At 35.9% G+C, this 21,663-nt stretch overlaps 2 protein-coding genes across 3 annotated transcripts; both read right to left on the reverse strand.

The window, feature by feature from the left end:
* On the reverse strand, positions 1 to 6,910 carry LOC132606424 (probable protein phosphatase 2C 10). 2 transcript variants are annotated; one of them, XM_060319916.1, is made up of 6 exons: positions 6,685 to 6,910; positions 6,477 to 6,598; positions 4,762 to 4,992; positions 3,909 to 4,185; positions 540 to 694; positions 1 to 443 (listed from the first exon to the last, which is right to left on the reverse strand). In XM_060319916.1, exons 2-6 carry the CDS (start codon positions 6,513 to 6,515, stop codon positions 303 to 305), a joined length of 843 nt encoding a protein of 280 aa, XP_060175899.1. In that variant the 5' UTR covers positions 6,516 to 6,598; positions 6,685 to 6,910; the 3' UTR covers positions 1 to 302. The 2 variants fall into 2 exon arrangements, with proteins under 2 accessions (XP_060175899.1, XP_060175898.1); XM_060319915.1 differs by having other exon boundaries at positions 6,677 to 6,910.
* A 2,001-nt stretch (positions 6,911 to 8,911) lies between these two features.
* LOC132606425 (potassium transporter 7-like) lies at positions 8,912 to 21,453 on the reverse strand. Its single transcript, XM_060319917.1, has 10 exons — positions 20,927 to 21,453; positions 16,524 to 16,752; positions 16,177 to 16,425; positions 15,997 to 16,047; positions 15,106 to 15,366; positions 12,850 to 12,902; positions 12,588 to 12,702; positions 12,150 to 12,404; positions 10,391 to 10,913; positions 8,912 to 9,918 (listed from the first exon to the last, which is right to left on the reverse strand). The coding sequence occupies exons 1-10, from the start codon at positions 21,200 to 21,202 to the stop codon at positions 9,381 to 9,383; spliced, it is 2,550 nt and encodes an 849-aa protein (XP_060175900.1). The 5' UTR covers positions 21,203 to 21,453; the 3' UTR covers positions 8,912 to 9,380.
* Positions 21,454 to 21,663: the final 210 nt, after the last annotated feature.

A 21,663-nucleotide genomic window follows, 5' to 3' on the forward strand; every position in this document is an offset into this window, starting at 1 on the left:
TCAGCATATATATGGTTTGCCATTGACCATTTTCATGATTACACCAAGAAATATTTTGCTACCAAAAGCAAGTATTTATGCAAATTACACAGAAAATTCAACCCTCAGAATCTACGAGTAGAAAAAATCAACAGATAATTACCACACAACCCGAATGAAGAACTTGAAAATTACAAATAAGGGGAGGAGGATGGTGCATTTATAAATACTATGAATCTAGGAGTTGCATCTCATCTTACAAATATCCGTCTATTAACTATAGAGTTTTCACTTCTGCACACTGGGATATACTTGTCATGGACTTACACCTTAAATCGGACAACGATGCATGAGATATCATCTTTACTTTCTCTGTTTAACGCTTCGATGGCTAATTGCTTGGCTGCTTTCTGTGGGTCCTTAACCTTCTTTGCGATGTCAACTGCCTCTTGATTAGACATTACCTGGAGAATCATCAATTAAAGAAAGAAAAGAGCAAAGTGCACTGTGGAGAGTGCAAGAAGGAAAAGGGACCAACTGAACGTTGGAGCAAAGAGCACCTTCCATAGACCATCACTTGCAAGGATGAGAAGATCTGTATCTCCATCAACATCGACGGCTCTTACATCAGGATCAGAGCGCAGGTGAGATTTCAGGTTCTTGTCTCCGAAAGCACGAGATACAGCCAGTTGACCATTCACTCTAGAACAATCTCCTGAGATAATAAGCATTTTAATACGCGAATGCAGTAACATCAAGAGACACTCCACGTCTAGCTCACATCTGAATAGTCTAGCCCTCCAAGGACAGGTGTGTAAATTCTCAATCTTGATTTTTTTGATGAAGTAAAATTCTAAATTTAGATAAGAATAGGTTTATTTGGAATGAAAATAGTTCACTGTTTCTGGAAGTAAAATTTGCAAGAAGACACTCTAAGTTCTTGCATGGAAAAAGATTTCAACTATATAACTCTGTCCCCACCAAATTTAAATTCTTGTCAAACTAAATGAAGGTTGATTCCATGGCGAGATACTAATAGACAACAACAGATCTAACACAGACACCTTATATATAAAATGTCAGACTGCCAGTCACAAATATCTAAAGAGGGTGTGTCTAATTAGCTCAGAGGTTAATCAAAATATCATGACAAGCACATCTTCGCAGCATGGTGTGAATAAGGCTGTAACTCTTCTTACATTAAAAAATGACATGAAAACTTGTGCTGGTGAGGATTTGACGCATAAAATTCATTTTAACCTGGTTAAACTCATCAAACAATCACATCAATAATTAACAAAACAGTTCTTCAAATTCCCCAATAACTACTACTTCCTACTTCTGAGACTTCTTCAAGTCAATGCAAGTGGAGTCCTTCCAACAAGATAACTTAACCTAACTAGATATTTCATTAATGCGCTCATAAACTGTAGTATCAGTCGTAAGCGAACCAAGCTAGTTATAAATAGAACTCCAAAACTTTTAAGCCCAAAATCAATCTCACCGTTGATCAAACAGATGGTAACAGCACATGGATCCTAGCTTTTCAAACAGAAATGTTGATCCCTAGGGCACCGAGAAATGTGTATTTTTATACTTGGCTAGCTGCGAGGGGGTGATCTAGACGGCTGAGAACTTGAGCAAGATGAAGATTACATATGTATGTGTTTCATGTGACAAAAGGTTGGGGGAAAGACGTAATAATCTCCTTTTACACTGTGAGATAGTGTCTGGATTGTGGACCCATAGAAGAAGAAAGAGAAGATGCAGGGCATAGGATGTTGCTCCATTAGCACTAATGTGGACCATGTGGAAAGAGAGAAATAGAAGAGCTTTTGATGGGGTAGAGAAGGACTACACGATTGAGGCATAGCCTCTTATCCTTTATTTCTTTTTGGTGCACTCATGAGGTTCCTATATGTACAGAAGATCGGGTGTTGTTCATAAAAAGCCACATCTTTTTGGAAGGCTTTCTACGTTTTGGTATACCACTTGTATACAGATGTTTTTTTGCCCTTCATAATAAAATTTCATTACTTCAACCCAAAAAAGGCTTGTCCACTATTTGGGATCAGAAAAAATTCTACTTAAAACAAAAATAACTATGTGTCAATTCCAAACAAATACGAGTTGGATATATGAATCCTCACTGGTCATGTGGCTTCATTTAAACTCATCTCAGACCAACATTATACAAAATAAAAAGTACATCATAATTATTCTCTACATTTTCTACTAACATATAAATCTCTGGCAGGACTAAAGGACTCCTAAATATATAGGACTAAAAAAAGTAAATGACTAACGCATAACCCCAACTAAAAATCTTTACACGTTCTAGAAAGTTAAACATTTTTTCTTTTCCATAAGATACAACTTCACTAAGGAAATACAACAATAAAGACACATTAGAATCTTTGTCCCCTGCCCCCTACAAATGTGGGACAAACCATCACATCATTTAGTCGGGTGAGAGAAGTTAAACTAAATCTCACAAGATCTGATTAGAGTAAGAAAAAAACATAATTTACCTAATAAAGGGTTACTTATCAACGGACAATTAAATAGTGCCTTTTACATTGTTAATAATAATTGAAGAAGGGAATATGATGTAAGATGAGAAAATGATGGAATGAACCAAACACAGTACCTGAAGAAACTATTAAGTTAATTTTTAAACTGGTCATCCAAATTATGGAAACAACACAATAAAGTTAGAACTTTTTGTAACAATAAAGTCATCCAACTTAACCAAACCTTCCCAGACTGTCATTTCAGACCCGGAAAGATGATGTGGCATGCCATGTTACCCACTAAACTTTCGAATAGTTCAAATGGTAAGAAAAAACATAATACCTAATAAAGGGTCACTTATCAACCAGTGTTATCAAAAGCGAAAAGCGCAAAAAAGCTCTAAGGTCAGCTGGGGCTTTAAGCGCAAAACACAAATAAATTACGGGCTTTAATGAAAAAAGGCGCAATGGTGCAAAAATACAAATATATCTATGTTTAGTCCAAGACTAATAAGAATAAGCATGAATAACAAATATACGGACAAAGAAATTGTAAAAACATTACGATAAAGTGAAATATCAATTATCTAGTGTCACCTCTTCAAGAGAGGCTCATTGGCGAGGAAAAGTATGTCTTAGAGCCTTGATGATGACACTGAAGCGCACAAAAAGAGAAGCGAAGCGCTCAACATGTTTTGAGCCTCGCTTCAGGGCTTAAGCCTTTGACAACATTGTTATCAACAGCCAATTAAATAGTGCCTTTTACGTTGTTACTAATAATTGAAGAAGGGAATATGATGTAAGATGAGAATGAACCAAACGTAGTCCTTGAAGAAATTATTAAGTTAATTATTTAAATGGTCATCCAAATTATGGCGCAATAAAGTTTGACCTTTTTGTAATAATGAAGTCATCCAACTTAACCCAACCTTCCCAGACTGTCATTTCAGACACGGAAAGATGACGTGACATGCCATGTTACCCGCTAAACTTTCAAATAGTTCAAATGGTCATCCAACTTACGAATTTTATCAAAGTCTTCCTTTAATTCTTAAGTATATTCCGTGCCAAATCAATAATATCTACTCCATAAATATTTTCTTTCACCAAATAATATTTCTATTATTTACATCAGAAAAGTTATTCCCATTAAAACTTACTCAATAATATTTACTCGATAAAGAAATTTTAGCTAAGTAAAGGACATACTAATTTGAGGAACAAAGGCGTGAAATAAAATTGGTTCAAAAGTGACTTTACTGCATTAATTACGTAACTTGGATGACCATTTAAGTAATTAACTCGAAATTATTGATGTCTTTAGTTCTCAATTTGGTTACAAGATGAACTAAACAGAGAAGAAACTAACAGAACTACTACATTAATAGTAATAAGTCATTGCATGTCAATAAGCACCTGGCATTTTTGTGACAAAGCCACCTTTGTTCTCAATGCTTCCCCGCTCGGTATGTGGTTCATGATCAATACTCATCTGTATCGCCTGCCCCCTCCTCGAAAGCACTGCTCTGGAATCTCCAACATTTGCTACCCATAGCTTTCGCCCATTTATAAGTATTGCAGTCACTGCAGTTGACCCTCCTTGTCCAAGATCAGGATTATGTGAAAGAATAGCCTGATCTGTTCTCTCATAAGCTTGTAAGATTGAGCTATGAGGGTCGGTCCAAAAATCCTCCTGGAAAATTCAAATCTATATGGTAAGAGTAACAAAAAGTAACACCATACCCACCCAAAATAACCGCATGGAGATGAAAAAGGAATAATATTGTCCAAGATTAGGTACATCATGCATTAAATGGACTTTCCAAGATTGAATGTTAATGTATATGCATTAGGATTTGTTAGTCCAAGGCAATCGTTATTTCCTTCAAAGTCCGAAGCTGTCTATGGGCATTATACCCTCATATCTGATTCAATCAACATCTCTACTATCACAATCTGTAGATTTCTAAAAAGGATTTGAACTTCTCTTTTTATAGACCAACAAAATACCCATTCAGATTGACAAGTCTGACCTAATGCTCGGCTAAAGCACCAGTAGCATTGTATGACCAAATCAACACATGCCAGGTTTAGAAAGAGGGGGGTGGAGGAGCCTGAAAATCTTGCTCAAAGATATGATTCAATAAGATGGACACCGGATAAATATTTTCTGTCATTAAATAAAGGCCCTATGGAAAAACAGTAAAACCCAAGAATCTGCCATAAGCAGTTAAATATGCTGTGAAAGCTCTCGAAATCCACAAATCACCTCCTTTAAGATATTGGAGAACAAATGCTTCTGTAAATAGGCAGCCACATTATCTCCCGAATGCCCATCATAAATAGCAAAAAGTCCTAGTTCCCCTTTGCGTAACTGCATGAATTTAGCAACGTGATAATCCTCCATTGGATGACTTGCTTTCCCCTTAACCAGGCAGAACCCATACTTGGCAGGCCCTTGTTGGCTTCTTCCTTTGCCACCTGATGACCGTCCTGCAAGCTAATGCCAAAAAGAAACTTCAACTGAGGTTGACCATATCTATACAAAGTGGTCAGCACCAGACAATAGCAACTAAGACCGAAATAATAAACAAAGATAAAAATCATAGAAAAACAGATCTCCTATTGATATGAAGATAGCAATTCTTAAAATCGTGCATTCACATTCCTAGAAATAATCGACAGAATCTAATACAAAATACAATATGTATAAAAAATCAGCAGTAGGGGGTGTAACATTACCATCTTGAATAAAAATGATATCCCCCCTCCGCCATTTCGTGTGATATAACTTGACCTTATGATGTCAAAGTTGCTGATTTAACTCAATATTTGAAAATAGATTTGGACTAAAGACAACATTATTGATTTCAATTATGATAATGGTTATTTTAGTAATTGTTTATTAGAAAAAACCAGCATGACTAATAGCATATAAGTTACCTCAAACAGGCAATTTTTTTTTGTTTTTTTTGTTTTTTGATAAGGCACTCAAAAAGGCTAATTGCGTCCTATAAATTTAGAAACAGTGAGTACGATGCCACTTCTTCACGAGAAATGTCAGGACACTATATATTGGTCCACAATTTCATGGAATGAGTGTTGCTAAGAAAATATATACGCAAGCAGGAGCCGAACAGGGTTAAATCAAGAAATTTTAGAGGTTAGGAAGCAATGAAGAAGAAAAACCAGCTGCTTAAGCCTTAAGATTTAAAGGTTTAAAGGAAGTATATGTTAAAAGTCGGGGAAGCAACATCCACTTGATCCTAACAGGGCTTTTGTTCCCACAGCAAACATCTAAAGGTAGAAAACAACTTGAAAGAGAACAACCTTAAACCAAATTACTCTATCGTATAATTCCCGTTTTCCTTTATCATTACAACAAAGTAACACATAATAGCGAACATCATATAGCAGGAGATCATCCTAGACTATAGAAACCAAAGGAAAGCAGTGGCTTTCTTCTCGTATAATTATTGATTGCATCAAATAATCATCATTTCTACTATTCCCCATCCTAAGGTATACACAATTTTGTTTTTTGATAACCGCGGTGTCCGGGCCAGCTTACGCACACCTCGACTAATTCCACGAGATATCTGCCACCTACCACTAGCAATAGATACCAGGTAACTCTGTCCACCAAGGCTAAGAGAGATGGGAAGAAATCACCTAGTCTTTTGAGATTTGAACTTGAGACCTCGTGATTCTCAACCCACTTCATTGAAGCTATACACAAATATAGTCCTTGATAAATCTTCTTATTCCTCAAAGACAAAACAATCAACCCACATAATTCAGCTAAAACCATAAAAAAAATTCCTAAAAATGCACAAGCCCCAAAATTTAGTACTCAAATTATGTACAAGCATCATAAAAAGAACTCAATCTAAATAAACAACAGGATCATCAGCCTATTCAAAAGTACACATAAAACTCAATGTTACAAAAAAAAAAAAAAAAATCTAAAAGAAGCTGCCTGACCTGAGAGTTGCCAGAACTGAAGCAACATAAGTTATCCATAAAAAGCAAGTCTGTCCTTAGAGGCTTCCCTTAGTAATTAACATCAATTATTTGGATAATCCCAAATTCTTGAAATTAACAACCTGCAACATCAAAAACAGAATCTTGATCATCAAATCATCAAAAATTAAGACAAGGGTATTAAAAAAGATTCCACTTACAGTATTACCAAGTATCCTAGAGCTCAATATGACAATAAATATGGGTATGCCAACCAGTTGACTTTTGTGTTGACCTACTTTTGTGTATGATTAAACAGAGAAGAAAAAAAAAATACTATATATTATAAGAGTTTTAAGGGGATTATAAGGTTTTGGATTATTATCTGTGGAGGCAAAAGGCAAGATAGAAGCTTTGGTTTTGGGTATGGATTTCCCAAATTTGACTTTGTCTTTGTATGTTTCTTTATTTATTTATTCTTGTTGTAGTGTAATATAATTACAGCCAGTAGGAAGAGAATACTTGTCTTATACACTTCTTTTATTGGTCGTACATACTTCATTGTTTCAATTCATACGTATACTTATTTTTTTATAATTTAATTATCTGATTTTCGTAACTCGCTATGTCAACTAATTTAATTTCGTCAAGTATGATTCTTTTAAGTGAAACAGTTCCTTACAGAAAAATTTCTCCGTTTCAAAGCCTGAACTTGAAGTCGTCTAGTCAACGCTAGAGGATTCTATCCAACTCTTTATGTCACAAGAAGATGAGTGGTTAGCGATTGTTTAATACACAGAGGTCATACAAACGATACTTCCAACTAATCATAGGAATAACCAGCGTGATAAATGTTACGGCGATATGGCGTCGATACGGCAACCTTTGATAAATATATTCAATATTTCTGAAATATATCTCAATTAATTGTGAAATTATTTTGCGGTGATTGGACGGCAGTTGGGTAATTGTCAACATTAAATAACAACATAATCTTCAAGTATGAACTACCGAAAATATTCAATTTTTTCAGGAAAAAAAATAATCCCATATTTGTTGTGCGATTTTCGAACCACTGCTAAAATCTAATTATTACAACAAATATTTTTATTTTTGCTATTTTAAGAATACTTCCAGACTCCTATTGATAGATTTTTCTATAATTTTCGATTTTCTAAAAGGAAAAGATTGTCTCTTTTTTATACCTGATTGAAGTTGCACATAACATTCTTTTAATCCATCAACACATTCATAAACAAATAAACATTAATAAATAATAACAGAATCAAACAAATAATTACTCTAAATAAAAAGGTGCAAATCTTGTTCAAACATAAATTAATTGTCGAAAAACATTTTACAAAATGTAACTGTAATATTTCTACAAAGTACTAAGTTAACACTTCACTTATTCCTAAATAGAGAACAAGGCTCGACCTTGTGGTTCGTGACTAGCAGAGGATGAACTTTGTCTTTCTACTGGTGAGCCTAAGTGCGCCATCTGAATTTAATAAACCCTAAAAAGCTATTAGTTTCACAACAAGAACTAATCATATTAGGAAAACACTATACCTTAATCTTGCAACTTGTTTGAAAGGTTGGTACATATCGTTTCATGACTTATCGTATTGCATTATATTGTATTTTACTACATTGTATTGTTTTGATGAATACAATGGATACAATTTATCATTCCGCAATCGTTACATAATGCCACACAAAATGGAAATTTTCTATCGTTACATAACGAAGGATCTGATGATACGATACAATAAAAAGTTAAGTAACAATCAAAACAAACATTGTATTTAAAGTAACAACAGGATACAATAAAAATATGTAACAACCACCCTAACTTGGTAGGCAAGTTAGACCCCAGATGAAAAAGATGGGAACTAATCCTCAAGTGTAAAAAATTTGTTTCAGTGTGACATGCCAAATTTGCAATACAGAGAAACATTAAGCAGACAAGTCCAGCAAAGGAAACCATATATGATAGGGTTTTAACTCTCTGAATGCCCTCACTTAACACACAATAAGGAGGTAGTTCTAATCAAGGAAGAAAATAGGTGTTTACCAAATGAAGAAAGGTAAGCATGTATATCCAAGTAGCTAAAATCTGCACTCAAGCAACATTCTCCTCAAAAGTCCACCACTACTCACAGGCAAAGAAAGATGCAAATCTATGAAATGCTTGGGTATCAAAAAGAATTGATGTAAAGCAACAACAATAACAGACCCAGTGTAATCCCACAACGGAAATGCAAAATAGATTTTGTGGCACAAGTATTTCAACCATTTGTGGCTGATCGTTCAAATCCAACATCCAGTCCCAACATGTCCATCCAGGACAATATAGAGGAACAAATTGCAAGATCACAAAGGCTACCATTCCATCCGTACAGATGGAAAACAAAGCAAGAACCAAAAGAAGACGTGAAAGACCAAGACAACAATTCTCCAAGATGAATGAACTACTCAATGCGGTGAAAACTTCGGCAACATTTAAAAGGTCATTCAACGAGAAACTTATGAAAGTGACCCATAAGGGCAAAAACAACTGAAAAGAATTACATTATTATGAGTTTGCATCTATCTTGGCGTTCATTGTGTGTCTCCATTCTTCACTTATTCCTGCTTCTCTAGCTTCAGTTGATGGAAAAGCATAATAAGTTAAGGGGTCGAGACAGTGTTAGAATGAATCCCAAACGATGATGGTGATAAATTAGTTACAATAACTGGATCAGCGCAAAGACTTCCAAGCTATAAGACAAGGGACTTCAATTCAGATGTGGTGCGTGCAAGGAAGGCATATGGACACTTGTCTGCACTCACCAATTTGATGTGGAGGACACAACGGCAATTTGACACTAAAACTGCCTTTCACCAAAATATCAGTATGGGCCTTTTCCAGGAAGCTAATTCTCACACCATATATGTCATGCCAACCTGCATTAAATGTGTGTGGGGTACACTCAAACTGGCAATTTCCCTCCTGCAATTCTTTCGAAGGAAAGCATAGAAGTAATTTATGAAAAGCTTCTTGATGAACCAGGAACTTTTCTTTGCCCTAATATTTCCATGACCGAGGAGGTAAACCACACCGGATTCTTTGGCCTTGCGTAAGAATGAAAGCTCCTTGTCAAAGGACTGTTCAGCATCGGACAAGAGCGACTCGGACGAAGGGCCAGGCTTCAGCTCTTCTGAAGTGCTTTCTTCCATAACTGCCTTCCCGGTGTCCTTAAAATCAGCTAAGAGAGGAACACCAAGTGAGTAAAAACTCCCATTGGGAGCAACAAGGACCCTTGTAAAGCCATGCTCTTCTTCAGAGTCTGATCCACCATTGCCATCACTTTCAAGTGACCGCTCCTGAGCATCTCTACGAATGAACTTCTCGAGACTTTCAATCAGTAGCTGCTCGAAAGCCTGGTGGTTTTCTTTGCGAACATCCTTGTAACCATATCTGTCATTCCAAAGAGTTAGGACCAAAATATTAGTAGCCAGGTTCCACACAAAACACACAAAAAATGCAGAAAAGAAAATGCATCTATACAAAGGAAACTGTCAAAATTCATCCGTTTCTAAAGCATGGGTCCAAATAGAATCATGACATAAGAATTGCCCATAGAGTTGGGCAAATTAGCAACCGGTTTGCAGACAAGAACAGGTATCACAACATGGGTGTTCACTTGAAGACACAACAGGTTCCTGTTTCTCACAAGCAACCGTCAAAATGCCACAACTATTTACAGATATCAACTGTCATGCAGCAGTCTATTTTTTTCTTTTTAAGTTCACCTATCATGCAGCAGTTTTTATCAGGTCGTTCAAAAGCTATGTAAGAGTAAAACGTTTACTAGGTTCTCCTTATCCACAAATATCAGACCAGATAGTCTACACAAACAAACAGAAACGAAAAAAATTAGCATGCTTACCTGGCAATACAACGAAATATGTGGTAGCTTCTGGGGCAGACTCGGCGAAACAAGAACCTTTCATTCTGAGGTACTGTAGGAACAGGAACGTACTTTATACAAACAAAAATTATCATTGAATGCACAGCAGGAAGAGTGGTGAGAAAATGTCCAAATATAGCTGGTATGCCCTTTGCCAGTTCATTATAAAGCAAGCCAATTCCAGGAGCTCTGATTGTTCCAAGGTTGGGGCCCAGTTCATGTAGCAAATCCATAGACATCTTTTGCTTGACTTCAGTTTCATACTTCAGCTTGCTTCCATAATTCCATATGTACATAATAAAAAACAAGACTATAGCAAAAACCAGAATAATCCAACTTCCATCTCCCACACTACATAAAACTGATGAGAAAAACACCAACTCCAATCCCAAGAAGATAACAACAAAACTAAGCACAATAATGATGTTGATCTGCCATATCAGAAGCATAACAATAGTAACTAGTATTGTTGTCATCATCATCACACCAAGCTCGGCTATGCCTGTCAGACAGGATATGTATCATATTAGAACAAGCCAGTCTAAACCTTCACCTAAATAATGCAGTCTAGAAATCAATTAATTCAAATTGAAAGGATCCCATTGCTTTACCAGTCAAACCAACCGGGACCTATAAATTGAAATCCAACTATCCAAGCAACATATGATATATTCTTCTGCTATCTTGCCTAACAGGCCAAAACACTATACCTTAAGTACTTTCAGTTTCATCACGAACAAATAAGTTGTCATTACATGTACTATATCCTGTGAAACTATAGGTACGATACACTTTGATATATTTAGATCCCTGTTAACAACTGCAAAATATAGTCATGACCTGCAAGTTGAATACTACTTCCTCCATCCCATTTTACATAACACATTTGACTGAACATGGATCAAAAACTGAGCAAGATCAAGTGCATAGTTTAAAATTGCAAGACTAAGACTACAAGAAAAGTGAAGGACAAGAAATTGGATGTTAAGTTGTTTTTCTTTTTCTAATAGACGCCTTTTTCATCTGTCTTTCTTTCCTGGTAAATGCACTCCTACAAAATTCTATCTCTCAAAAGGTGTGGTTAACCTTAATCTTTCAATTAGTTACTTCTAATGCTCCCCCTCAGTGATTTGTCTATATACCAGCTTCTAGTTAAATAACACTGATATCCTAACTAATTTGTGATGACAAAGATCAAATAACTGAACAGCATAAAAATATAACCACTAAAGGATCAAAACTGCAGCATTTCATGAATAATTTCGAAAACATGCTGCAATTTGGAGGGTTTATATTTTCAAACACCAGATCAACAATATAACTTTTAAGTTTGGCAAATCAAAAGTCAAACAAGATTTATAAGCAAGCCCAAATCATGCAAGAAGGCCGCTGGATAAACTCTCCTACATGAAACGATCTGAGTCCATCCAAATGATACTAAGCAAATCTTATTCTGAGAAGAACAAAGTAAGGGATTTACGTCTGCCCAGAGATTTGATATATTTCACATTAGTTTGGTCAAATCCAAAAGTCAAAACAAGATTGTAGATGGACAAGGCCTTTAAATTTTGTATCAGACGACCTTGAACACTTGCTGAAAATAAATATCAAGACCTTCAACGTATGAACAAGAGAGCATGCATCCAAGTAGTAATAGGAAAAAAGACCACAAGGAAAGAACCAAAAAATAGTAGCAAAGACATAAATAAGTTCTTATGACCAAGGAACCAGGCATTACCATAGGCATTTCCAATCTCATATATGTTTGAGATAGAACAAACCATCACCAAGGACAATGCGAGAAGAAACCAGTTCATCACTGGGATATATATCTGACCCATGAACTTTCGAGACGTATGAATAATTTTAAGGCGAGGGAAGCAGCCTAGAGCTGTGGATTGTTTGATGCAAGAGAAAGTTGCTGTGGTCATCGCCCTACTGGCAATCAATGCAGCTACAGTAGCAATCAAGAAGACAGGCCAGAAAGCTCCACCTGCATCATGATTGGAAATTTAGACTCAAAACTTGGTTTTGTTGCTCTTTTTGGATTCATAGACTTTTATCACCGAAGCATAGAGATTATGGATCACTTACAACTATATTGAAAATTTGTGTTGTCACTATTTTTCATACTAAGTAAACAAGGGTTATCATAAGAACAGAACCAGAAATTTACTTGGTACAGAAGAGAAGAAAGCCTGTGTTGTGTCAGCATGGTTCTCCATAAGATAAGCAGCTTGACCAAGATAACCCAACAGAAGGCATGGCAGCACAAGGAACACAAAGGTAAGCTGTAAATAAGAAGATTAATACTCAATAACCGTCTATGAAACCGGAGAAAAGAATATCAAGAATCTAAAAGGGGTAGATATAATTATATCTGTACACCGCCCACCACCCCAACCCCAAATCCTATCACCAGATCTGCTGCTGCATACCTGGACTGATCTCACAGAAAAATAGCAAAGATCTGCAAACATTGCCTCAGAACCTGAGTTTTAGAAATGATGATCAGCTTTATATCACAGAAAGTAGAGACAAATAAAGATAATATAGACCAACAATGTTTACCCCCACCCAAAAAAAAAAAAAAAAAAAAAAAGAGAAAAAAATGCTTACTGACACTGAAGTATATTTCTTTGAAAGGCCAAGAAAATGTCTACAGTTAAGAAAAAAAGTGATATAAAAGGTGAGGATAAGATGTCTTCATCAAAGTGGGAAAGGAGCATCAAGAAATTACCACAGGCTAATATCTATAAAGGGCAGCCCGGTGCACTAAGCTCCCGCTATGCGCGGGGTCCGGGGAAGGGCCGGACTACAAGGGTCTATTGTACGCAGCCTTACCTTACACAGGCTAATATCTATGCGCAGTGGAAATGTTTAAGCCATTGATATCTACCTCTCAAAGGAGAGGTGAAGAGTCAAATCTATCGGACATGTGTTTCATCTGTTTACTTATCCTAAAAATTCAAGTGTATGTTTTAGTGAAGAAAATGGAAGAGCTGCACCTAACACTTTGTTAGACCAATCCCTAAAACTAAGTTCTTGAAACAGAAAAATCCCAAAACATAAGCAATTTTTACCAGGACACAATCACTAATGGTCAATGCAAGAACATGGAGAGTAGCAATCAATTGTGGTTTACGCCAAGACAGCACACGGATTCCGAGACAAGCTTAGTCACCTTCTGTCGCACATGTAATGAACCAAAACTACTCAAAGCTTTTACTGGAATTTATAGCCTGTTTGGCCAAGCTTTTGGGAAGCCAAAGGTGTTTTTTTTAAGGTACTTATTTTGAAGAGTTGAGGTATTTGGTCAATCTGGAAACAAATTAGTGCTTTTGAGTAGAAGCATAAGCTGTCTTCAGAAGCCGAAAAGAATACTTTTTCCGAGAAGCACTTTTAGATCCTTGGCCAAGTACAAATCACTGCTCTAATAGTGGAAACAATGTTTTCCAAATTGATTAACCAAACACAAACTGCTACTCTCCAAAAGTACTTCTATGGAAAACACTTCTGAAAAAAAGCACTTTTTGATATAAACAGATTTTGGAAGCTTGGCCAAACAAGCTATTAACCTTCCAAAAGTTAGAGGACAAATAAAAAGCACTTGAAACTTGGGTTTGGACAATAAAGGAGAAAATGATTAGATGTGAAAAGCCTTGATTGCTCTAGACCAGAAAAGCCTTGATTGCTCTAGACCAGAACTCAGGAAGGCTGGACGGGTGAAGATTCAAAAGGACTATTTACTACAAATGAAATTGCTATTTAGTACAAAGGAATATGTGTCAGATTGAAGCAGAAAGCGTTAGGCATCTCTTTCTCCGTTTTACGGTTGCAGCAGATATATGGAGAATGATCTCCATTTGTGGACTAACCTAGGTCATGTCTAACAGTATTAAAGATGCTTATGGAAGCTGGTGTTCATGGAGAGTTGGCAAATCCATCAACAAAATTTGGCTTATGGTTCGTGCCTCTATTTTTTGGGCATCTGGAAGGAAATGAATAGTAGATGTTTTGATGGAATATCAACTCCAATTCATGCTCTTAAAGTTAAATGTTTATTTAACCTTATTTGTTGGTTTAATCAGGTCCCTGTAGTCAGTTGTGACCAAATGGGTCTGCTCCCTAATTCCATCCTAGTTTGTTTTTGTTGTACATGAGCACTCACACTCTTTCATTCTGTAATAACTTTTGATTTGCACCTTCTTGATGCCTCAATGACAACTTATTTTTTTTGAAACTGGTAACTTTGTATTCCTCAGCATTAAGGGTATGCTGGCCACCTCCAAAAATTTACACTTTACTGAACGAGAAATACTTACAGTAATCCTAAAAAGTCCACTAACTGAACTTCCTCTTCTGCATATTGTTCTTTACACCAAAAACTTAATGAAGTAATGACCTTCCATTGGATCTTTTGCAAGGAACTTTCTCTGCCTTTAAAAATTCTGTCGTTTCTTTCCTCAATGACAACTTATTACTTCGTCAAAAAAATAGAGAAGTCCAAACATAAGGAAAGTAATTTCCAAAATCTTCTCCCTAAAGAAAAAACAAAGACCAGTATTCACTCAAGTAACCCTAAGAACAAACAAAATAAAAAAAAAGGAAACATATTATAGTGCATTTTTTTCGGTGAGATTCCTATCACAATCAGTGTCAGCTATCAAAAACATCCATTGTCAAGAGTTTACCTGTTGCACAAAGAAGACAGCCCCCAAGTGAGGACCACGCCTTTGTTGAATTGCGCTTAAAGTAATAGTATATATAAACTGGATTAAATGCCTTCCAAACCCTAGAATCATACTTAATGAGGTTGTAGATGCCAATTCCACCCAGGGAACAGAACCATATAAACAAAGCAGGACCCAAGAAAAGCCCCACTTTACTTGTCCCGTATTTCTGTACACTGAATAGAATTACAAGAAATGCCACCGAGATCATCACAATTTGATCTGCAAAAGACATTTAGTATAAGAAAAGAAATCTAACAACCAAAAGGACTTTGAGTGCATTAGATATCAGATAAGGTAGGAAGAGCAAATCATATCCATCCTATCATCTAATTCTCATAAGTTACACCCAACACCTCAGGATACAAGGGATAGCATCTTCGTATCAGTGTTGTCAGTCAAAATTATCAGGGTTCACACAACTGTGCTTTTTTAGAAAACTTGAGCAGCAGAATGATTAAATGGTACAAACTCCAATGACCAAAATGATACAGAATGTAATATAACCACAAATTCCTTTCATTACTTAGCTAGGCAATGTCAATGAGATTTATATGCACATAACCAAACTGCATTTAAGAACAATCACAAACCATCCCTCAGTTTGTGCATGTCATCCATCAATGTGCCAAAACTAATCTTCCTTGTGTCATTCCACTTTTAATGGATGTCGCAAAGGAATGATATAATAGAAATTACGGGCAAACTATTTACCAGAATACTGTTTAAAGTTTATAGAAAGCATGTTGAACTGATTGGGAATTAAGGGATCAAAATACTTGCAGATGACATATATTCCAAGAAGTGAACAATTCTGTAAAGGTTCCAGATCAATAAGCAATATTACATTACCTTGCTTAATCCCAGGAACTCCAACTCTTAAACCACCAACAGCAGACATTACTGCATCAACAAAGTTGAAAGAAACTTAAACTTCAAAAAGGAAGAAATAGCAAATTCATTCAGAAGAAAAGGACCTCTGAGGACCAAAAGGCAGTACCTATTTAACAAGTAAAGAAAGGCTACATATACCTGACATAGCAGGTGTAACGACTCCATCAGCTATCACCATAGCAGTACCAGCAAGAACTAACATTAGAAGAAGCTTTTTCAATGTCAATGAAGCTTCAAGTCTTTCTTTTAGTTTTAAAGACCTCTCAAGTTCTGGAGATGGCACCTTCAGCCTGAAGCCTGATATTCGAGCATCTGATGGAAGCTGGTTTGGAAGAAGATTAACCTTAGCATGCCTACAAAGCAATGAGTACAAAGCAAATGTACCACCTGCAGTTATTAACCAAAGACATTGATTGAATCAGAAGACACAAAACATGGAGCATAATGATGCAAAACAACTTGCCAAATTTCAAACGTCACCTCACCTTCACCGTCATCATTGGCCCAAAGAACAATAAGAACATATTTAACCAAAGGAATGAGGATTAAGGTATACAAAACCAAGGATAATGCACCAAGGACATCTTCGTTGCCATTGACAGGGGCTTTGCTGAACATCACACTGAAGGTATATAAGGGACTCGTCCCCACGTCGCCAAAGACAACTCCAAGAGTCTGAAAGGCCAATAGGATATTCCTACCTGTTGAAACATCCTGCAAATACACTTGAAATTAGTCAATAGTTCACTCTGTATTCTCAAATGAATGCCTATTAGAAGAAATCAAACAAAGGTTTAAGGATAGCTTATGTACACAGGTTCATCCAGTATTCTCCCTCAGGAAAGGAAAGGACCTCCACTGAATGAATTCAACCAAAAGAGAAACCATAATTGAACGTTGGCGGTAAGAGAGCTACAACCAGAATATAGTCAGAGTCTCAAGTTAGGTATAGGTTTGATAAGCACGCCATGCCTTGTGTAAACAAGTATGGACTTGAGGCAGATTCGTGCAAACTCTAGGTTAACGAATATCATGTGGAGACCGTTCTTCCTATTCCTATAAATTTTTATCAATTTTCTTAACAATAATCAATAGAAGATCTACAACAACAATGACAACATACCCAGTGTAATCCCATAAGTGGGGTCTCTGGAGGGTAGGATGTACACAGACTTACCCCAACCTTTGTGCTTACCCCAACCATTGTGAGGTGGACAGGCTGTTTTCGATAGACCTTCGGCTCAAAGCAGACTTGAAAAGAAAATAACGACAGCAAAATAGCAAAATAAATAAAGCAAAAGAAGCAACAGGCAGTAGTTAAAACTGAAGAGCATGTTACCAAGATCAACTCTAGAACTCCTATGCAACTGGAAAGATATTGGAAGAAGAAAGGCAAAGGAAGATTGGTGGCAGTCCATTCCAGCTTGTATTTGGTGGTCAATTTGGAAGGAAAGAAACTCAAGACAATTTGAAGATAAAGCTAACTCCATCCAGATAGTTAAAATGAAGTGTCTAAGTCTCTTTTATTTTTGGATTAAACAAGATACAGTGGGGGAAGTAGGTGATTTGGTAGATTTTCTAGGCTATGTGTAAATTGTAACTAGCATCACTACCTCCTGGCCACTGTTTTTGGTGGCTTTACCTGTAAAGTTTCACATCAGCACAAAAATGCTGATACTTTTGGATGGAATACAAATGTTACCTTATTCAAAAAAAAATTAAATACCACTCTTTTTTGTTTTAACATCTTTTTGCGCCTCCCCATTCCAACAACAGAATACTTGTGATCGAGGTCTTGGGTCATAGAGACGCCTAGAACTTCACTTGATACATTCCAGGGAAAAGGGCCAAAAATGCCCCACAACTATGGGAAATAGAACAATTTTGCCCTCCGTTTGAATTTGGTCCTAAATATGCCCTTATCATTGTGGAATGGCTCAGGTTTTCCCCTCAACTACGGGAAATAGAACAAATTTACCATCCGTTTGGATTCGGTCTCAAATATACCCTTATCGTTAAGGAACATGCCCAATTTATCCATCAAAATTAACAGACCTTCAATATCTTATTTTTACCTTTTTTATTAAAATGGAGTGCCACCTTGAAAGACAATAGTTTTAACGCTAAAATTTTCTTGTAAAAGAATTTAATCAATGAAATTATACAGATCCAAGGTGGTTAAAAGAGTTGGGTTACATCTAATTTCTCATCATATTTCTGTCTTTTCGCCCTTAAAAACTCTTTACTCTCTTGAAGTTTAACAACAATTAAATAGATTTTTTCCCTAAAAAATCAAACATTTTTGTGGGAAAATAAATAATCTTCATGAACCCAATGCCGAATTGAAATTCTTAAATGAATAAATTGGAAGGAGTTAGTATGTTCACTAACAAAGAGATCTGATCTTGCTGAAGAAAGTGCGATATGCCAAGAAGAAAAAAATCAATAAAATATCAATTTTATTTTTGTTGACCTAAATTTATGCATATGATCACAATTTTACTTAGACAAAGAAGTATTGATCTTCACGAAACTGAAAGAGAAAAGACTTATTAGTCATCCGTTGAGCAAAAGAGAATGTTTGGGGAAATATTTTTTGTCGTTTTGATGTGTATTTTTTAAGAAAAAAGATTTCCACATATTCTTCTTTCTTTTCCTTTATATTCTTCTTTTTGTTATTCCACTCGACGTTTGACAAAATAGAACTCAAATAAACCATTGACCGTAAAATAAAAGGGTTGATTAAAAAAAGTGAATTTCGTTAGTTTTGAGAGGCAAAATTGAGCAACTTCTTCAGCGATAACAACAATAAACCTTTGGCCATAAAACAAAAGAGTATATTTGGGACCAAATTCAAACAATGAAAAAATTGAAATATTTCCCATAGTTGAGGGGCAATCCTGAGCCATTCCACATCAATAAAGGCATATTTAGGATCAAATTCAAACGGAGGGCAAAGTTATTCTATTTCACATAGTTAAGAGGCATTTTTGGCCCCATTCCCTACATTCAATGCAACTTGTCATTTCTTTCCCTTGGATATCTGTTCTAGCTTCTAAATCACGGAGCCTACTTCATTAAATTGTCCTTAAATGCTACTCCCTCCGGATCAAAAAAAGAGTCCACTTAGCCATTTACACACCCATTAAGAAATTACTAACTCCTAGACAAAAATAGGTAATTTGACTAAACTACCCCTAATTAAATAAGCATTGGGATTTGATCATACAACACTTAATAGGGGCAAATATGGAAAAACAAGATTAATTCTTTCTTGATTTGCTAAGTGGACTCTTTTTTTGATCCAAGAAAAAAAGCCTAAGTGGACTCTTTTTTTGATCCGGAGGGAGTATTTTTATGCCCTTAGTGTCTACCTTAGAATTCTTGATTGCATGATACTCTTCTCTTATTTCGCTCCTCCGTCTGCTTCACATCTAGGACTACTAGTCCATGTTGAGTGGTTAATGTTTCTCTCTTGTATAACCTTGCAGTCGTTACGCGTGAACCTATCAATTTTTTAGTAGGGATGAAGTCTATTTGGCTATAGTTCTCTGCAATTTTAAATTTTATCAAGTGCAATTCCCTATTAGTACAGTAAGTGCTAGCTAAAACTAAATTATTAGCTATTGATCAGGAAGATGAAAAACTAAATTATTGGCTAAGGCAAACACTAGAAGAGAATTCATTCTTCATTCCTGGTACCACAGCCATATATATCCCCATGTGAAGACAAAACAAGAAACTGAACACATTATCCAAGATGGTTAAAGTTATAAGTATTGAAGATAAGGTAATAAGCAATACTTTGAGATGCATGTGCATTCAAGGATCACCTAAAACATCAAATGAGAAAGTGATGCAATAACTCTTATTAGGAGGATAACAGAAATTTAGCAGCTCAGAAATAAAATAGCTTACAAACTTGGTAGAGAATGTGGCCCTAAATAGAACTGAGCGTGAGAGATAATCTATGTCCCCTATAGTAGCCATTCTAGTGAGTTTAACGTACCTTTTACTTGTCAATATATAATAATAACCAGATTGAGTATTTTGCTTCCTTGACCTGCAGAAAAGTTAAATTCACACTAATTTGTCACCTATATCTAGTTCAACAACTTGCTTGTTCCTTCCTTCCTTCTTTGCTTTAGAAATACTTCACTTTCTTGTACCTTTCATCTAACGTTCATTACCCTCTATACTCTTTGTTTTTTCCCCTTTCTGCCCATCAGTGTTAGCATTCTTGGGGGTCAGATAAGCTTCACCACCCTCTGCAGTACAGTTCTCTCCTTATAGTGAAAATATTAAGTATCTAACAGCAGACATATTTTCATTCTCAAAAAAAACAGCAGACACATTTTATAGCATGTTGATTACACAAGGAAGTGAAATCAATGCTCCAGTATAGCCAACTAAGGCATTAACTTACAAGCCTCAGTTCTGGATTAGTTAAAGTTGGCTATACAAAAAATAAAATGAATACCATTGGTGAAATACCCCCTCTTTTTCAATTTGTTTGTCTTACTTTCCTTTTTAGTCCTTCTAAACAAGAATGGCTCTTCCCTTTTTTGGCAACTCTCTAGTTCCAACTTTCCACATGATTAAAGGCATTTTGGTACATTCTACACATCTTTAATTCAATGCCACAAGATTGAAAAGGCTTCTGTACTTTCTTAAACTCCGTGTCAAGTCAAAACTAGACAAACAAATTGAAACGGCGGGAGTATCACGTTATCAACAAAAAGAGGCCATCTATATGGGAAGTTTATAACACGAGAAGAGGTTCTAGAATGTAAATACAATAATTTCCCAAACTAAAACACATACTTAAGTAAACAAACATTTAATGCAGTTCAGACAATTCAACAAATACATAACTACAGAAACTCACGTCGTTGTCGTTCCTTTGAACACCAGGGACTTCAAGAGCGTCAACATCAAACGAATCAATCCTCGGTCCAGTACGTATCAATTTCCTCACCACTGCATTATTATTATTATTTTTGGTATCATCATCATCATCAGAGTCCAATAATTCTAACCCATTTCGCGGTGTAGAACCATGATGATGATCATCCATATCTGAATCATACTCATCATCTTGAAATACCCAACGTGATTCAATTGAATCCATAGATGTTAATCCCCCATTATTCTCTCTATCCATAGATCTTGCGTATAATTGATTTACATGTAGATTTGATACTACTATAATTATAGACCAAATCCTCTATTCACATGTAAATATTCATTCTTCTATGCATCTTCATAGAAACCCTAGAAATTTGTGAAGGATTTGGATGAGATTTTACAGAGATTTGGGTGTATGCACTGCTCTCTATATTGTTTCAACGGATCGAGCCGTTTGTTGAGGGTGGGATAGCAACGACCTTTTTTACATGACGAAATTACACAAAAAACCTTTCAAAATAGATTGGTTGGGTTAACACTACTTTTGTTTGGTCCCTTTATTAGTAAAATTTTGATTTTAATCCCTCTCATATTACTTGAAATGCGCACTTTTAATCCCTTAGTTTGTGAATAGTCACAAATCACTATAAATGCAATTACTCACATATTATGTTAAAGTTGTACTGTTGATCCATATTTGAGGGTAATGTACTTCTA

The sequence above is a fragment of the Lycium barbarum genome, chromosome 8, assembly GCF_019175385.1.
Source record: "Lycium barbarum isolate Lr01 chromosome 8, ASM1917538v2, whole genome shotgun sequence".
In the NCBI taxonomy this organism is placed as follows: Eukaryota; Viridiplantae; Streptophyta; class Magnoliopsida; order Solanales; family Solanaceae; genus Lycium; species Lycium barbarum.